Here is a 20,344-nt window from a genome sequence, read left to right as displayed (position 1 = left end):
AGGGTGATTCTGAACTAGGTGTTGAAATACTCTTGCTCTAGCAGAGAGCTTTCACTGGGAGATTGGTGAAGGAAACATCTGATTCTCTTTGTGACATTCTTCAGAAAAGAGACCCATTCCTCTTTCTCAGAAAATCACAGTGCTTGCTGATAGAGTAAAAGGATTGCTAAAGTCCAACAGAGAGTGAGGATAAGTGGATCCATTCACAGAGACAAAGGAGAAAATCCTAAGAAATCAGCTTCCTGGGGGTGTCCTAGGTCCCTCACAGAGATGTTTTTACAACAATGGGGAAAACACATTTGGAGAATAATCAAATATATGGAGATAGAATTAAAGAGGAACCACAGGAGGAAGCAAGGAAAAAGAAACTTTACCCCAGTGAGCATGTAATTCATAATATTATTCTTTTCTAAATTTGGATCCAAAGTCAAGTGGACAACATTGATATGGTAGAAAGAGTTGTTATTTTTGTGGCATGAGCGGGACACAATTACATTTGATAAATAAATGGTTTCCATGCTAACCAGTAACAAGAGGAAAAGAAACACACACAAACACACAAACACACACACACGCACACACACAGATACACATACACCAAAAAATTTAAAGAAAAAAAAGGAAGGAAAATAAATTTTCCAGGAGCTAAAATTTCTTTTTATGAAGCAGGTAAGAAAGAGATTAGAAGAATGTGCACTTGAAGATATGATTGTCTAATCATAGGGCTTAATGAGTCATTGCCATTTCCCCTGTTAAATAGGGCAGTTCATTTTAAGTAACTCGCCATGTCTGATTCCCCTGGTGGGACTAGTCTCTGATGCCCAGGTTGCTTTATGACATTCCTAGGAAATGACTCCCGCCTCATCCTCAGCAGACTTATGACTGGCAATCAGCAGCATCTTGGACTCTGCTTTTTGGCTGTGAGGCTGCTGCTCTCTCCAAAAAACTCCTAAATAGGAATACTTACAAAATGTTCATGCCTTAGCTATCAGCCAAAGATGGAGCTAAGACACGGCTATTTTGTTTCCTTGTGCAATGGAGGTATAGTTGTTTTCTATGTTGGATTTCAGATTTGTGCCAGATCTTTCCCTGTGTCTTCTTTTACAAAGCTCCCAGAAACAACAACCCAACAAACAAAGACTGTCAGAAATAAAGCAATCCTAATTTTTCATCAGCATCACTTATAAATTCATGTGTAACTTTTAATAAACCAATGTCCTTGGCTTATTAATGTCCTTGACTATATGTGTTATGTGGCATTGTTTTGTATTCTTCAATGTGAAGCAGCAGATAAATGGAACAACTCTTTCTTTACTTAACTATTTTCTTCCCTAGATGCTCCCAGTCTTCCTAACATCAGTACCAGGTCAGTCTTTGCCCTTGGGACTGTTAGTATAGACCTTGAGCAGGCTTCGTAAGTGTAGATGTGATGGGGTTGTATGAGGTTGGAACTGCTGTAGGTCTTGTAGGCTGCTGGCTGAATGTTGGAGTCCATAGAAGAGAATGGAAAGGAACCTGTCTCATGCAGGCCCCAGCCCCCATCTGTTGAGACTTGCCAGTCTGGGACCCAGAACATGCTGGATCTTCCTGAGCTGTTAGTGATTTTCACTTCCCCACTGAGTCCTTGCATTAGACCAGAAGAAAGGTGGCAATGCCAAGGTCAGGCTGTCTAAGTGTGTCAGGAATTTGTCCAGGGCAGGGAGGAGGACAAGGGCAGGGAGCAGAGGATATAGCTAATGAAGTGACCAGGAAATGCTCAGAGTTGGACACAAACAGCTGGATACAAAGACTCAGACAGAAGAACTTTGATATCTGTATCCAATGACAGCTTGAAGAAAGTCCCACAGTGACTTGGAAGACTTTATATGGTGAGATCTGCACCCACCTGCTCAGCCTTGCCTTGACAGCCAGCCCCTAGCAAGTAGAGGGCTCATGCTTTTCCTTAGGAGCCTCTGCCATTCTCCAAGCCACTATGAAAAGTTCTTTGAGAAGCCTGGATGCCCAGGTGCCTTGAAACTGTGCCCCAGACTGTGCCCTTCACAAAGGGTGACATGGAGCCATTGCCCCCCAATGTCTAGGTGCTCACTATTGGTTATTACTGGTTAGAGGTGATTGTCTGTGGGCCTCTTAACACATGTGTGATAATGCTTAGTATCCAGAAAAAAGCCAGAGGCAGAAGGTAGGGGTTGGATGAACCCTCTGTTTTGGCTCTGGTCTAAGCTTTTGCAGGCTAGAGGAGTATAGCTTCAGATATCAGGGTAACTCCTCATCATATGCCAGGCTTTGTGCCTTGGTCTACAGATTGTGGGACCTTTTCTCTGTCCTCTCTTTTCCCCATCTCTAGTTACCTCACCCAGGCTGTCCCAGTTGGTGGATGGACCCAGGAGGGATTGAATTGAATGAAGAGCATACCTCTGTGCTGTAGGACCATGGGCATATGTGTACCACATGTACCACCCCATACCTATATGTGGCTCACTGACCCTACCGTGAAAGAACTTTCCATCTGTTTCTGAGCCCATATACATTTAGTACTATTTGAATCATCTACTCTATCCCTTCTTCCTACTGGATAAAACAATTCTCTAAAGAGGAAATGGCCAGACTTGGTGGAGGTAGGGAAATGGGTAAAGACAATTGATTGTGATTCCTCCGACAATTTAGTGAAAACTAAATCAAGCAACACTTGTTTGGAAAGACTTTATTTTATGTAATAGCTTAACTGATTTATTACATAAAAGTTTCTGGCAAAAATGAACACTAATTCTACACTGGTAACAACTGTGATTGAAATAATTGTAGTCTGTAGACAAGCTAGAGAAAATAAGCATTAGTGGGTAGGTTGTCTTGGACATCATTCCAAGATTCCGACAGTGAAGAAATACAAATTATGGAAGTAGAATTGGAAGGGATATTTAGAAGATATATGACTGGCTCATCCCTCTGCCTCTCCTCCAGATCCACATTAAGCCAATGGGACAGATGAAGCTCTTTCCTCTAGCTCCTGTGGCCACTCATTAAAGTGACTCATGGTTTTCTCTGTCACGAAATCTTAGTTAATTATTTAGCATTTATGACACTGTGTGGCTGCCTTCAGTGGAATTGTAATTTTCCTGTGTTTCTTCTTTAATATTATCCAAAATTAATACTCTAGTATATTAAGAATCATACAGATGTCAGTGAAATCTCCAGTCAAGAGCTTATTGTACATCCCGTTGGGCATTTGAATTACTTTGGAATACCCGATAAGAATACAATAAGGCAGATGTAAATGGAAAAATAAAGTATAGAAATAATTGATTCTATCAATTTCAATTCATTTGGATCAGTGCCTTTTGGGGGCATTTTCTACAAACTCTTATCACCATTGTTACCACCTTAGTTTGAAACCCAGCTATCGGACTGGGGATATAGCTCAGTTGGTAGAGTGCTTGCCTTGCAACACAAGGCCCTGGGTTCAATCCCCAGCACCATGATTAAAAAAAAAAAAGAAAAAGAATGAAACCCAGCTATCATTTATTGAGTGCTCAGTCATCTGATCTCATAGCAATCTTTTAAATTTATATCCTTATCCCCAGATTACAGATGAGAAAACCAATGCTTGGAGACGTCATATTATTTGCCCAAGATAATGTAAGTGGTGAGCAATAGAGGATAGAGCTGGGATTTTGAATTCATCCATCGAATTACAAAACACTCCAACTGCTGACTGTGGAGGTTGATTAGTAATGCTCACATTTTGCTTTTCATTTAGGTGCATTAATGGGTAAAAAAGATATAGAATGAAGACAAGAAAGGGGATCGAGCTACAGATAAGACATTGAAATCTTCTTGAAAGAAAATTTGGAAAAGCTCCATAAGAAAGTGACAGAGATCTCACCACCTGAATTTTGTGAAAACAAATCATCTGTGTGCTTCATTGAGAACCCAGTGTGTAAGGAACTGACATGTTATGTTGGCTCCATCAGCAATCTCTGTCATTTTCTTTGTCTCCTAGAAGAATGCTTCATTCTTAGGACTAATTACTCAGGTGGACAAACTGCACCATACACTCTTCTGAAGTCTATTGCTATCAGTATTCTAGGGTTCTCCATATGATACAGAGTTCAAGTTTACAGGGTACACAAAAATGCCAGAGTCAGGAGGCTTCCTCTACCATCTCTCCATATGCTCCAGGTCATTCTAATGATGTAAATGTGTGTGGCTGCTGGATTACATCCCATCATTTAAGCATAGGCATAATCAAGAAGCTGCTATCAGAAAGATTAATAGACTTATTGATAGCAACTATAATTGAGGATTTCCCAACAAAGCCATTTAAACAGTAGACTTGGGATTGTGATAGATCAATAATGTAGAGTAACAAAAAAGTGTTTTCTATTCAATTAGAACCATTTCAGTGTCTAGGAAAAGTGTTTTAAGACTAAACAATAAACCCATTTTGATATAATTATCATGAGTATTGATTAATCATTGAACACAGTCACACCTCTCATGGATAGTGGCTTAGAAGACAATTATCTCAAGATAGTCTTTAACAGAGTCATAATATCAATCAACAGAAGAGGCTTGATTCTGTTTCTTAAAACTGATAAAAACTTCAAAACTTACTGAACATATGTCCCACCTAGTATAACACTAAAAGAACTAGTATTGGAAAGATAAACTCTTAAGTACGCTGCTCTGACAAGATAATTAAAAGGCAGGTACTGAGAAAAGAGTCGAAGCTTTCAACTTCACTTAGGACCTGAGCAGTCCTGGGGTACTGTCCAGTTTAGAAGACAGTGTTCTATATAAAGATTCTTTCTCAATGATTAATTAGTGTTTTGTCACTCACTCTAAATCCATTATCATTATTAGCTTGCAAGATGTTTTCCTGAGACCTAAAATGATATAAGTAATAACGCTGATTTATAATTTGGGGTGCATTGCAAAGTCTTGCCTCCCTTTTAAAACCAGTCTCATCATATTCAGGATAGCTAGGTACTATCAGTCCTACTCAGTAGGTAAGAAAACTGAGGCACTTACTTTGTCCAGTATATCTAGACGTTCCTGGAATGACTGCAGATCACTTAGATCTACTCCCTCTCAGCTGCAGATACGTTCCACAGAATAAATGTCTGTATGATGTCACCTTTTCTCTTCATTTTGATCCAATGGAATGGGATGCAAAACTTATTGTCTCATCCACAATTTGGAGTGTTCAAAGATTTAAATATTCTCAGCTGTCACAATGGTCATTCTTGTTCTCCTAGAATAAGAGAGAATAAGGCAAATTTGGAACCCTTGAAGGGTCATCTATCTTGAAGCAGATGGATAACTAGAAATTATTTCTATATAAACAGAGAACATTCTTCAGCATAGGTGACCAGTCTTCATAATTCCACCACCACACACAGGGTTTCAGCAAGGACTTCTGGGGGTTATTCATGTCCCACTTGATTGTCTTTGCAAAGATTAGATACAGGTTGCTTAGGTCAGTTTCTTCTGAATTTTCTCAGACTGCTCCACCAACAAATGGAGTTTTTCTAGGGCATATTAACCTCCTCTATAAATCTGTCCACTCCCTCATTTTTGCATGAGCTTCATGCGAGGCTCTGTACCTAGCAGATATCGTGTCTTATATTTCTTGTTCCTCTCCAAGGATGCTTCAGTCCATCTGAGAAAGGAATGTGGTATAGCAGTAAGGTGACTGGGTTTCTGTCCCAGTGGTACCACTTAACTATCTGATCTCAGGTAGGTATCTGAGCCTCTGCTTTTCTGTCTATTAAATGAAGATTTTTAACAAAATATGTTTTATTTTGCCATTTATGAGGACCAAATGCAATTGTATGTGTAAATGCTATACAATTGCTAGGTATTATTATACTGAACTGAAGAAGACTTGACTGTGAATGGAACAAGGCAGTTTAGAATTCTGTACTATAGAAATTCAGAGACCCGAGAGATCAGCAAGGCCACAAATCATTTGCTGAGTGGAGCCTTTGGGTTGGTCTTGAAGGCTGCCTGAGGTTTGAACACAAAGAAGAGTATTTGAAGAGGTCACAGCAAAAGCATAGATTTAGAATTGGGAATACGTGGGTCACATTCATAAAGGAACAAAGGCACCAGCTCATGGTAGCAAAGGATTTAGAAAGAAGCACAGTAGAAAATCAAAGGGGAGATTTAGGGTGTGGGTGGCTTTTGGAGGTTCTTCATAGCCAGACTTACAGTTGATGTATGAGACAGGAGGGAGCCATGATGCTGGATAAATGGCATCTTTTAATTAAATTAATCTGGCAACATTGCCAAGGTGAGACGAGAAGAAGAGTCTGGCATCATTAAACCTATTGAATTGATTCATGTCTGCCGTGGTGCGTGGGCCTGAACTCTGGTGGTCCATAATCCTGGTGGGAATTGAGAGGGCCCCGTTCAATTAAAAAAGGGACTGGCCACAAGAGTGAGGAGAATTTAAATGTTGGAAATTATTTCACAAAGTGCTATTTTGTTCCTTGGCCAGGCCCTTCCCTAGTTAATCATCTCCAATGTCTGTTGTTCTTGTGTTCCTAAGCTGCTTATCATTTCTTTATCCCTTATAAACCACACTCTCCATAACCCCCTTCCTGTCTATACCTCACCATTTTTCCTTTTAATCTGAAACTGAAAATATGCTCAGCAGGTACTCTCTGATTGTTAATTGGAACGTCCACTGGTGAAGCTTACTCGGTGGCATTGTAATTATTTCCCTGGATCTCTTTAATTTTTTTTCCCCTTGTTCACATCTGAAACTGAAAATATCTGTTCAACCCCTTGATCTCAGCAATTAGTTAAGTGGTATGCAGCTGGTTATCTGGGGGCGGACTCAGATTCTTAATCATCTCCGTTCAGGTCTAAATGGGGATCTTCTTGAGTAGTAACACCTGTAATTAGTGGGAAGTTGTGAGAAAATACTTAGGGAGCAGTGGTTCTCAAAGTGGGGTCCCCTGATAAACTGCATTGGCATCATTTGGGAAACTGTTAGCAAAACAAATCCTTAGGCCCTATCCTAGACCTACTAAATCAGAAACTCTCCTGGTGGTGGGAGGGTGCAAGTTTTAACAAACCTCCTCTCCCCCACCACCACACACACAAATGCCTGGCAGAGTTTGAGAACCACCTGTGCTGGAGAAATAGCCTCTTGGGGTTAAGCAACCAGACTCAGCAGGTAGGAAAGCGGACCTTAGGAGCACCAGGAAGGGACGTGTAGAGGCTAAGAAGGGTCAGCAGTGCTGCCTTCCTGGAGATGAAGCAGATATCCAAGGAACTACTGTTAGTTGTGCAATTTTGTACTTGGCCTTTTCAACTCTTTGAGAGAAAACCTGTCAGCCCTTGCTTGCCTTGTGCTTAGGAAAAATGAGCTCTGAAGTCAATTTTTGGGAAGATCTGTCTGTTGGATCTTCCTGTTCAAAGATCTTCTCTGGGAATTGTATTATTAATTAGATGAAGGGAGATTCATTTCCCCCATTGAGTGAGTCTCGTTTTCCTCTGTGGAGACTTTTACATACTGAAGGGGAGGCTTACTTGATGACCCAGAGGAAATGTGAGCTTGGTTTTCAGCCTCTATCTTTCACTGTAGACAGACCCCATAAGAAGCAGCTCTTCAATAAGATTCTTTTGAAGGTCTCAATCTCAAAACACTAAATTTGCTTCAGGTTTAATGTCACACTTGATCTTTGGATTGTGGGAACCTAGAAATGAGTAGTCCATTGGCTACCATGTATCTTGGATCCTCCAGTTATCAAGTAATTGGTTAACCAAGGATGAGTTAGGGTAACCTTTTTTCCACTACCAGAGTCAGAACTAGTGTCTTTCTTTCTTTTCTAAAAACTGCACATTTTTTTTTCTATTGGTAACATATGCCCACCCAAACCTTTTTCTGATGTGGGTATGCATCATCAGAATGTCAATATAAATTTAATTGTGTGATCCAGAATCACTTTCATTTGTGTTTTAAGTAAAAACACAATTTCTTTGCTAGCTCTTGAAATATCTGTGTATCAAGCAAGGAAACTCTATACACAGGGAGGAAGAGGAAATTATATTTCATTCTCCTTCTACAATGAGCATTAATTATGATGATAAAGTCTCTTGGGGAGAAAAATAAATCCTGGCTGGTCACCGCTTTGGTTGTTAGATTATGTATTCTCTTTTCAAAATATCAGTGAACTTCTCCAAGGGTTGTTTCCATTTGGGGAATGAAATAATGGGACTTTGGAATCTCCACTCTGTGGTCTCCGATTGTGGGAGTCCATGAACTATAGGCACTTGGAAGGTTTATCTCTGAGGGGACCCTGATGGACAGTTCTGTTGCCACTTGAAAAACCAGGCAGGGCACATCTCCTGGGGCTCTTGTGGCATGCAGGAAATAGCTAAAAAGGGATTTAAAAATACATTCCCTGATCACTGTGGTCCTACTAGGTCCCATGACCTGTCTCTGTTTTGCCTGAGAGTTTCCCACTTCTTGCCACCCTCTGCCCATCCACAAGGCATGTTCATATTACCTGTGAACTTCAGCCAGAGGAACAGCCACTCATATGAGCTGCAAAACTTACCTCGTTCATTGTTTCTGCTCAAAGTCTAGGACCCATAGAATTCTACTAAGGTGATGATGAAATCAGTTCTAAATTTTTGAAAAATTTAGAATAAAGGTCTGTTATGGTTTTCACATTGCTTACTGCAAATCACGGGTGTTGTTGAGTTATATTTTCCAATGCAGGGTCCTCTAGCTTGAAATCTCTTCTTTGTGGCTTTTGGGTAAGGGCAATATAGAAGGAAATAACAGAAAGGACCAGGAAGGCAAGAAGCAATGGAAAGAAGTTGCTACAGCCTGATTGCTTATGCTTTTTCCAAATATCTATTTCTGTTTATGTTCAGCCAAAATACCCTTGATGACATTGAGCTGTCATTTCCCCACTCACTCTTCCACTCTCCACCACAGCCTGCCAAAGATTTTTCCAACCAGATGTACTTCAAAGATACCATCAAATTAACCACAGAAGCATGGGGTTAATAAGAGCTAGGGAACTCATGAGATTTCCCCAAGGTGCCACTAATAACTCTTGTGAGAGTAACAATAAGATTATTGTTTGGCCTTAGTGAAGTGATAGTGAGTTAACCATGATAGGCTTGGTAATGAATGCTTTCTCTCTGTCCCCTTGACTGTGGAGACATCAGTTTAGATGAGTACAGATTTATAGTGCATGAGCCAAGTCCCTGCTAGCACAGGAGGAAACCTGAGTGCAATATTTAGTACAGATATCCCTATACTTGCTCACTTGCTACACACACACACACACATACACACACACACCATTAATTCTTCAGTAGCACATCCTGCCAATGGCTCCCAAAGCACAGAGATGCCCTGTCTGTCAACCCTGGGAATCTATAGTGGAGTTTTGGTCAACCTTCATGTACTTCTCCTTGCAACTGTGGTAGCTAAGAACTATAATACCTGTACACCTTGTTGGTTTTGTTCTTGAAACAAAACAAGTACCACCATGGCCCAAGAACTGCAGAAGTGTCCCTTGTTAACTCTAGGCCTGGATTTTCCTTTTATCATCTAAACTAGTACCCATGTAGGAAAGCAGGCCAAGAGCAGTGGCAGGTGGGCCTTGATGTTTACCTTCCTGTGCTTCAGCCTCCTTCCAGCACTCAACTAACCAAATTCCTCACTGTCTCTCCTCCCTCTTCTACACCTTAGTGGAAACCTGGCCATTGTCATTTCCTTTGTGATGGAACTGTTTTTCAGTGTTGTTTTGGTTCAGTCCGCTTAGTTTGTAAATGCACACGTAGGTTACTCTTGATGCTTGTCTGGAGGTTGTACCATGTATTTGTGGTTGGGGAGATGACAAAGGGCATGTTTGACTTGTAATCAAGATGAGGAATGGAGAACTCCAGTGCATGTCACATGATCGGTGATTCCCATAGACTGACATCCCATGGATCTAAGGGGCCCGCATTCCCAAACTGCACAAACTCCTGTCTGTTGAACAGCCAAGACACGTCCTTACAGAAGTACAACTATACTAACTGGTATTGCATACAAGGGTTTCCAAAGTGCTCGCCCTTGGAAATCCTTCATCATTCACTTCTCAAGCTAGCTCTTTTCTGGAGCAAGAGGTCCATGTGGCTTCCCATCTTGGAAATTATTATTTTTTCACCTTATACTCTTCCCCCTTTCCCTCACTGCACCTTCCTTGTGTTCCTGGCCTGGGTGTTACCATTTGCTTCCTGATAACAGCATACAACGAAGTTTCATTCGCAGCTTTGAGATGTTTATGAGGCTTTCCTGCTTCCCACCTAGCCCGGACTTTGGGTCTGTTTACACACTGATCTTCTGATCAGTTTGATGCTGGAAAGCACATGGAAGCCATGTACCAGTTTGTATAGTGGTACCCTTTTGAACTGCCTACTCTTGAACCAAGTAGAGTGTGCTGGGGTGCGCATTGACTGCTTGGCAAACACCCAAAGCCAATTAACCTGCATGCCAAAAAAAAAAAAAAAAAAATTAACCCTTAGAGTACTGCTTCAACATTTGGGTTTAATGGTCTTGACTTTTACCAGTTGGGCAATGCTTCCTTCCCCAGATCAGAATGCTGCACAGAAAGTCCATACTTTGTCTCACCAGAAAGTCAACCAGGATCCTCTCCACCACAGCTTTCTTGAGATGCTCCTGGGTTCTTTATCTATTAATCCACAAATGGCTTTTACAAGATCCAAAACACAGCCACCATATTTAATGGAAAATGGGCTCTACTTGCATTGTGTTGGAGGGCATGAGGGTTTGATTTTTAGCCTTCATATCTGTCCTCTAAAATAAGGAAATCAGTTCTTTAAGGGTTAATATGAAATCAAGGAATTTGGTGGTCACTCCTGCTTGTCCTTCCTCCAAAGTGTCTGCATGATCCTCTTTAGATCCTTAGTTCAACTGTTGAATGATGATAAAAAACAACATGTAGATATAAATTTACCAAAAATACCCCAGAAGCAAATAAAAATGAAACTCTGAATGGTTGAATGGAAAGTCCCTTGGCAATGCTTGCTTGATTATCATGAGGGGTAGAAAGACCAAATTTTTTATTTAATGAACATTCATTTCGTCCTCTACCCTGTTCACCACCACTTCTCAGGGTTGTGAAAAATTGTGATGATGTTTTTCATTTACTTCTTGCTTTTTCTTCTTCCTGTCTAATAGCCCAATAGAATCCTGCCAGAATTTCTACAAAGATTTCACATTACAGATCGACATGGCTTTCAACGTGTTTTTCCTTCTCTACTTTGGCTTGCGGGTAAGTTTAGCAACATGGCTGATACCCTGTGGGGCATGGGAGTCTTATAGCAGGGATCACCCCTCCTTAGTATCTGCTCTCACAGGGAAGGGAAGCTCAAGTTTTCCATGAGAGATGACATATGTGCATTCTGATTTTCAGTTTGTGAGAGAGCCCTTTCCTTAGCTAAGCATTTTTTGGCATGCATGTTCATTTTGTTTCAAAGGGCATAATAGAGATTGAAATAACAATGATGGTATGTCCACTGAACTCATGGTTTCTCATCACTCTGTTCAAACATGAATGCATTATTCTCTCAAAAATTAAATAGAGAAAAACAACCTTTGGCTCTTAGAATTTTATTTAGCATGCTACTGCTATACAAATCTGAATTACAGAAATGTGTGACTATGTGCATATACATGGACTTTATTTACAATGGAGGGTCTACTATAGGTGAGATTATTCAACCTTCCCTATGAAGGGAATATATATTGCTTGATCTTTCTCCCAGGCTAGCATAGTACATTATCACTCTCCAGAAGAGACAGTGTATCTGATAAAATAAGCATGTGCTTGGTGCAGAACATAAGGAAGAATATAACTGCTCCCTCCGGACCCCCATAGAAACCTCAAATTTACCCTGTAGCAAAAGACTGGAATAAAGGGAAAGAATGGAATACAGATGGAATGCCAGCAACCACACTTCTCATTTTTTTTTTCTTTCTTATTTCTTCTTTCCCCTAGTTTATTGCAGCCAATGATAAGCTGTGGTTCTGGCTGGAAGTGAACTCTGTGGTGGATTTCTTCACGGTCCCTCCTGTGTTTGTGTCTGTGTACTTAAACAGAAGTTGGTTGGGTAAGTCAATCTCTTCTGCCTTCTCCTTATTGGTTCCTGAGTCGTAACAGAAACATAGAACTGAGGTGCGTTAGGGGGCTGAAGGTTCTGTGTATCAATGTGGAAAGTTCTTTTGGTGTTTTAAACTTGATAGCGACAGTTCTTTTGGGGTGCTAGCCCAGAAGGATTTGTTCAGTTAGTGCTCCAGGTAATGCAGTTTTATCATTGTTGAAGCCCAGTGGTCATCACTCGCACAGCTAGGACTTTTGCTTTCTTGGTTCTGTCACTTTTCATTCAGGAACTTGGAGTCGGGGACTGGTGGGAACAAGACCAACATTCCATGTTACTGGTTCAAGTGCCCCAGAAGGCCTGCCTGCCAGAGTTAACCTCTGTCTCCTTAATTTTATGAGCAGTGGGTCCTGCATTAATCTATTTATAGTTACAAGTCTCTTTGGGAGACAGGACATTGCAGGAGACTGAGCTCCCTTCCTGTGTAGGGGAGAGTTTTTGCCGGTGCTGTGCTCAGTAGGTCACTTCCTGTATCTGCTCAAGAGATGACTTCCTGAATCTGCTCAGGTCCTGTATCAGAACTAAGACAATTAGGGGGGAAAGCCATTTGTTCAGAGGATGACTGTGGCAACCAAGGGTTTATAGTAACAGCTTCAAGATTCTCTTGGCTCCAGGTGCGGTGGCGCACACCTATAATCCCTGTGTCTCAGGAGGCGGAGGCAGGGGGATCTTATTTTCAAACCCAGCCTCAGTCACAGCAAGGCACTAAGCAACTCAGTGAGACCCTGTCTCTAAATAAAATACAAAATAGGGCTGGGGACATGGCTCAGTGGTCGAGTGCCCCTGAGTTCAATCCCTGGTAGCAAACAAAAGTTTCTCTTCGCTGCATTTTTTTAATCCCCTGCTTCAGGTCAGAGTGTTTCTACCCCCATGGGGTCTATTAGGGTAAAAGGGAGGCTAAAACAGGAGTTGGAGGACTATTTTTGAGTTCCTTCTGTCTTCGCTTTTAGGATTTTTTTGGCTTAATTTTTTCTCAAAGTAACATGTCCATGTTGTAATCTGTGAAAACATTAAAAGATGTACAAAGAAAATATCCATCATCTCTTCTCCTTTCCTTCATCACAGACATCTCCCTGAGATGCCCCGTGTTAACAGGACTTCACATCTTTCTTTCACGCTCATTCTCCCACAGACATGGATGTGCATATTTAACAGTGCTGTAGAGGTGGTGGTGTTTGTGTAAGAAAGTATATTGAATCATCACTTTGCAGTGCAATATGTCTTTTCTTACAAATACATGATGGACGACCCTTCGGCTCTGTAATAATTCATCTTATAAAAGTTTATAGCCAAAATAAGTCATTTTATAAATTTGGTAAATTTTTTTGTAAAATTCCATTATTTGTTTATCACCATAATACACAGCTAAAACTCTGATGATGAACCTCCCAGAGGTTTACTTTTTCTTTTTTTACTACTATAAGCAAGGTTTCAATAAACACCTTTATCCATATATTCATTTAGTTGTACAATTCTCTTTCTATAGAAACTTCTGCATTCCTAAAAGAGGAATTGCTGAATCAAAAAAATGTATCTTTTATCTTGTAGATATCAATGAATAACATTCTAAAAATGTCATGTCAAGGTGTACTTCCACTAGCAATATATTTTAATATTCTTGCTAGTACTGTGAATTTATTTTATACCTACTGTCAAGTATTTTAAAAATGAGCATCTTTAGTGTGTATGTGTTAATCACATATGTACCATGCATGTATGTATGTACATATATGTGCGTGCCAATATCCTTACAAGGATCCTATTTTCTACTCATTTTCTCATTAGAATTGCATTCACTTGCTCCTAGGAAAAGTTTTCATCTTTGGCTGGAGATGTGCTTGCTTCAGTTGTGTTTTCTAGCCAGTGTGACGATCGGAGAAATGTCCTGCTGAGTGTACCCTCCGTATACCTATGTGCCAAGGGTCCCAACTGCCTCACCTTGGCAGTTATCTGGCTTTTGAACCTGGGGAGCTGACTTTTCCTCACTCAGTCTGTGTTTTTTGCTCCATGAAAAAAAAAAAAAATGGCTTGATGATTTCATGGTTCTTACAACTCAGAAAGCCTTTAAGACTCTTGAATCATTAATGAGAAGTTTGCATTCTAGGTTACTGGAGAGAACTGGGAAGTTAGTGAAATTAACTGAATCCAAATTGTGGATGAGCCTTTAACTTTGTGTGTGTGTGTGTGTGTGTGTGTGTGTGTGTGTGATGCTAGAGAATGAACTGAGGGGTCTGTGCGTGCTACCAAGCCACATTCCCAGCCCTCCTGTTTTTAAAACAAACTGCTGCTCAGAGTTCAAACACATACCCATTCACACACACACACACACACACACCCCTCCCCAAGTCCCCCAAATAAACAGAAAAGCAAAGGGAAGGAAGAGAATGGATCCGCTTTCTTTCCCTGTCTGTGTCCTCAGTACACTGTGTACTTTTCTGGACTCTGAGTTTTCCCATCTGAAAAATGTGGATTTTGGACTAAATCACCTTCCATTCTTCTCACCTCGTGAATTTGAATTTTATGGTGCATGTCCATCCTCTCTTGTTCCCCTGTATCCTGTTGGTTAAAGAGGTGGTGACTGTGGTGGCAATATCCTCTGCAGCAGGCAGATTCTGCCCCAGGTAAAGGTGCACAGGCCACTTTCCTTGATGGGAGTGAAATGTTCCTTAAAGCAGCTTGGTGTCAGGATTACCTGGATGCTTTAGAGCCCACAGCCTTGGGTGGATGATTCAATCCTGATTTTCGGAGGTGTGTTCCAATCTAGTGAAAAATCTAGAGCAGATACAAAAGGGAGAAGAAGAGGAAAGGAAATAGATCAGGTTTAACTGTGTTTTTTGACAAGACACATCCTTGCATCAACTGTGATTGCTCTTCAAAAGCAAGATGCTCTGCAGTGGGTTTCATTATGTTCATTTGTTGACCAGTATTTTTGAGTACCTACTGTGTGCCATGGGCTATTCTGTATGATGGGTAAACAACAGTGAGGATAGGAAACCACAGACCTGATACATAAGTGAATGATGTGTTAGGAATCACACAGAAACAGTCCAGTGACCTTCTGGGTCATGAAATAACAACAGAGCAATAAAAATAAAAATAACCTAACTTCTCTCCTTTATAGAAGAAAATCCTTTAATGGAATACTTTTGGTAACTGATCTTTGGGTGAGATCCCAAACAGATCTGCCTCTTCTTGAAGATAATTCAGTGTAATCATATTTCAAGTTTCCTCTGTCTGACTTAATACAGGGGTTATTATACCGTGAAACAATAATCATACCAAAGAACTGCTGGAGAAAAAAAAAAAAAAAAAAGAGCATTCCCGTGAAGTATGCTCACAAAGAAGGGATGATCCCCCCACAAAATGGGAGTATTCTGGATTTCAAGAAGTGCTACTCTCCTGAAAGATGGAAGGGTACTGCCTTTGCTGGCTGGAATTTGGGGCAAGATACAAGAAATGGAAGTCTATCCCAGTCTACAGAACTTTTGAGGGAGGAGAGTTGGGATTGAGCTGGCACCATGGAGAATAAAAGCCAGAGTGGAAGCCAAAGTCCTGTCCCTTACCTTCCCCCAGAGCACGGTCCATACCACATTTGTCTTCTTATTTATTTAGGATAGCATGTTATGTAGTGCAGTACATATGTACTTTGTTTTATGCATTCTCTTAGTGAATTTATCAATGCACCCATAACAACACTTGTATGTGTTCAGGTGCTTCTGTTCTGTGCTGGGCACACAGTTGAGGCCCTTGCCCACCTCAGCCCAATCTTCAGAGCAGGACTATGGGTAGAAGTTATCGCCTCTCTTTAGAGATGAAGTAACTGAGGATCAGGAACGTCAACTCTTTTTCAGAGGTCATGTAGCCCACAAGGAGTAGAAAGGGTGACTTATTCCAGGTTTGGAGACTTGATGTCCACACTCTTTTGCCTCAGTGCCTACCCTTGACAGATTTGGGGTTTGGGGCATGGGGTTGGCAGCGATGGTGCTGAATCTTCTGTTTTTCTGTTGGCATCCCCCATCCCCCACACAGGACTTCAGGTGAGGCAGGAAAGGAGGGAGAGATCTTCAAGAACGAGCATTCTCATGTCTTCTTTCCATGCCTCCTTGCCCACCTTCAGTGTTTAGAAACACTGCGGGGACCAGGAAAACACATAGAGCTACTGTGGTGTCCCCAAGTCCCAGTGTACTTTACCACCCTAGGAATCTGACCTGCTCCAACTGGGAGAGAGACCAGGGGCTTCCACACACTCTGGATTCACAGAGAGGAGTGGATCAGAACCAAGTGTTGGGCTGGACCAGTGCAGTTCACCTCTGACCTCAGCCATCTACCAGTGGTCACTTTGAGAGAGATCCTTTTTTCTGCCTCAGGCTCTGTTTTCTCAGTCTTATCCCCTGTCATCAAATGGGGATGATCACAGTGGCCACCTCATAAGGTCACCATGAAGACAGCATGAGGCGTGGAGGCCAGGACACTGTGGACACAGCGTGAGCTTACTGAGAAGCCGCGAGTATTTCTGACCTCTCTTTCTAATCTGCCTATCATATTTTAAAACACCAGAAGAGAAAATAAACCAGAATGGAACCAAAAACAAGCAGCAGGACGTGTGGATGCCCCGTGGGCAGGTGGCAAGTCGCTGCTTACTTTACTTCCTGCTCCCACACAACCACGTACTCATCTTTGTCTCCCTTACAGAATCCTCATTCTACCCACTAAAATAAATGCACCTTGAAATGAGAGATGCCTCTTATTTTGAGACTCCAGTAACCTGCTCTAGAGATAACTCATTTGTCTGTCTTGTTCTTTTAGAAGTCTTATCCCCAAAGGTGGGCAAAGGACTTGCTTCCTTTGTGTGTTTTTATTGAGGGTCATCTTGTGTCCTTAGTGGAAGAGAGTAGGGAGAACCACTGCCCGCTGGCCAGTTGTCTAACTCATTTTTATTTTATTTTTGATGCTAGGGACTGAATCCAGGACCTTGCTAGGCAAGTGCTCTACCACTGAACTACACTGTGAGTTCTGTCTGACCCACTTTTATTGAACACCTATTGTGTGCTCAACCCTGGGATAAGAGGTTCACTGACCTGGTTGCCCTCTTTTCTACTTGTTTATGATTTTCAACATCTTGTAGACTGACATCTTTGAGAGATCTGGTCAGGAGCCAGTCATTGGAACCATGTTTGGAAAACTGTAAGCTGGGCTCCCTTATCCAGGTCAGATCTAGCCTTAGACCTTAAAGTCATCAACACACTGTCAGAAAATAGAAAACTCTGCTAAAAAAAAAAAAACAATAAAGTGAGTCAGGACAATTAAAATGATTTAGGCATCTGCTTATAACTATGCCTGAGTGTTTTTTATATGTCACAAGGTGATTAAAAACAGGATTATAAAAAAAAAAGTACAGGTCCTCAAAAACAACAACAGCAAAAAGACAAAGCATGATTCCTGCTTGAGACCAAGGTTTCAATCTTGTTTTGGAACCAAAATAAACACACATGCGGTGACAGCAGGTAACACTGCCTGCTATGTAATTAGGTCCAAAATTGTGAGGTACGGGTGGAAGAGTCGTAGGAGTTCAGAGAAGGAGCTCACGGGGGTGGAGGAGTTTGGGAGCTTCTGGAGAAGGCTGGGGCTCAGGGGAGACTTGCCATGTGTGGCTAAGTTGGGCAGAGGGGAGGAAGTGGACATTTTTGAGTGGGGAGAAGCCCACCAGGCATAGTTGAGTGGCAGGTGTCCACAGAGGACAATATTGTCATGATAAGGAGGTGTCCTTTCCTGGCACAAAACATCAGCTTTACCCCACTGCCAGAAGGGTGTATGAGGTTTCTATTGCTGCAGTAACAGGTAAGCACACACCCTGACTTCAAAGGACATAGGGGTATCATCTCATAGTCATGTAGGTTACCAGTCCAACATGGCCCTCTCCAGGCTAGGATGGAGGGCTCTTTAACCACTGAGCCACATCCTCCCGCCCCTTTTTATATTTTATTTAGAGACAGGGTCTTGCTTGGTTGCTTAAGACTTCACTAAGTTGCTGAGGCTCATTTTGAATTCACAGTCCTCCTGCCTCAGCCTCCCAGGCTGCTGGGATTACGAGCCTGTGCCACCACACCGGGCACAGCCTGGCTTCTTTCTGAGGGCTCTGGGATGACATTTCCCTGTCCTTTGCAGTCCCTGGAGAGAGCACAGTCCTCAACTCATGGCCCTTCCCCCATCATCAAAGTCAGCAGCAGGAGACTTTCACCTTGGCTTGTTCCAGTCTTGCTCTCCACCATCCCTTCTCCCTGCCTCTCCTTTTCTGCCTTCCTTTTTCATTTTTAAGGACCCTGGGGATTACATTGCTCTCCAAACCAGGATAATTTCTTCATCTCAAGGTCGGCTGATTGGCAGCCTGAGATTGCCTCTTGCTATGCAAAGTTTCAGAGATTAACATGGGCATCTTTGGGGGCCATTGTTCTACCTACCAATAAGGTATCATTATTTATATTTTGTCAAGGGGATACTGAGATTCAGAGAAGTTAAGTCACTTTCTCCAAGTCAGAGATCAGGAAGAGTTAGAGCTGGGGTCTGTGTCCCTGTTCAGATCTGCCAGTGGCTCTACAGAGTCCTCTGGGGTCCAAGGCTCTGAGAGGCACTGGGGTCCTCTGAGGTCTTCCCTCACTGTACTTATGCCAGTTAGTAGAGGAGACCCCGGTTGGAGCCTGAAACCCTCCTCCACCCCTCATTCAGGAATTTTCTTGTCCCCATGGGAACAGGTGAATTACTAGACAGCCTTGCTGCCATCTGTTCCTTAGCAGGGCCCCTCCTGTGGGACCACAGCACTGAGAGAACGTGGCGGGTCTGCATGTCCCTGCATGGAGCCCTCTTTCCACAAGAATCATGTTTTCTTGTTTCTTTGGAGTTTATTGAAGAATTTATAAGTACCAAAGGTGGGCAAAGGGTCTTGGTGGTCTGCCATTGTCCCAAGGAAAAAGAAGAATAGCGTCAGAACACCTCTCTGCCCTTTGAATGGTGGCCCTCCCAGGGCCTCTACCAAAGTCTCAGGTGTTTTCCTGTTGTCCACCCACTTTAGCAGAGCATCTGGCCCTGGGGCCATTCTCTAGGTTGAAAAGCCCCACCTTGAGAGAGGTCTCGATGGTTCAGTTAGCATCTGTACCTTGCATTGACCAGCTTCTGTATCTGGCAAGAGTAATCAAGATTGAAAGCTGCTCACTGATTTTCATTTCCTGCTGTCAGTAATTTTTAGCATATTGAGATTTAAATAAAGCAAACAAATAAAAAACAAAACCAGAGTGTGACTGGGCATGGTGGCACACATCTGTAATCCCAGAGGCTTGGGAGGCTAAGGCAGGAGGATCAGGAGTTCAAAGCCAGCCTCAACAACTTTAGCAAGACCCTAAGCAACTTATTGATACCCTGTCTCTAAATCAAATATTTAAAAAGGCCTGGAGATGTGGCTTAGTGGTTAAGTGCCCCTGAGTTTAACCCATGTTATCAAAAAACAAAACAAAACAAAACATAAAACAACAGTGTGGTTTGTCTGGAGAAGAGTAGAGGCTGTCCCTCCTGGCAGCCCCAAGTGCACAGCCGTGACTCCCAGCCTCCTCTTCCCCTTTCCTCCTGCCCCAGTGCCTGCAGGCTGCTAACTGGTACCTGCCCTTCTGCTTTCTCCCTGCCTCTCCATGAGGAAGCTTCTGCACCCTGCCCTCTGGGTGTAATCCTTCTCCCCATTAAGGGACAATACCAACTCTATCTCCTGTGTGGGGCTTTCCCACTGTCCCTGTTGGAATGAATTCCCTCTGACCTTTTCCTCTTATGATTAGTACTATAAGTACAGCATAAACTATCTGCTTGGAACTATCAAGATGAAATGCCAGTTCCATGACAGCAGTGTGACAGGGACCTTGGCTGCCTGCATTTTTGGCTGTGTCCCTAGTACCTGGCACAGTGCCTGGCCCGTAGTTCTTGCTTATTGAATGAATGAATGAGTGAGTCATTCTTCTTAAAATAATGATACTAACAATTATCGATTGCTTATTTGAAACAGGTACTGCACAACTTAGAGGTGTTTTTGAGCTAATATTCACTGCAACTCAATGAGTTAAGATTCTTAGTCCAAACTTTCAATTAAGGAAGTTGAAGTTTGGGGCTCAGG

At 42.1% G+C, this 20,344-nt stretch overlaps 1 protein-coding gene across 27 annotated transcripts in view; it reads left to right on the top strand.

Annotated features, from left to right (window-relative positions):
- Kcnma1 (potassium calcium-activated channel subfamily M alpha 1) overlaps positions 1 to 20,344 on the top strand; it is a 723,575-nt gene that overhangs the window by 412,714 nt on the left and 290,517 nt on the right. For all 27 annotated transcript variants that reach the window (XM_047552140.1, XM_047552139.1, XM_047552148.1 and 24 more), the window contains exons 4-5: positions 11,216 to 11,309; positions 12,036 to 12,147. In XM_047552140.1, coding sequence (XP_047408096.1) covers positions 11,216 to 11,309; positions 12,036 to 12,147 — 206 coding nt within the window. The remainder of the gene's footprint in view (positions 1 to 11,215; positions 11,310 to 12,035; positions 12,148 to 20,344) is intronic.

Source organism: Sciurus carolinensis, chromosome 5, assembly GCF_902686445.1.
Source record: "Sciurus carolinensis chromosome 5, mSciCar1.2, whole genome shotgun sequence".
Taxonomy (NCBI): Eukaryota; Metazoa; Chordata; class Mammalia; order Rodentia; family Sciuridae; genus Sciurus; species Sciurus carolinensis.
The sequence above is the reverse complement of the archived record's forward strand: the minus strand, read 5'-3'. Positions and strand labels throughout refer to the sequence as shown.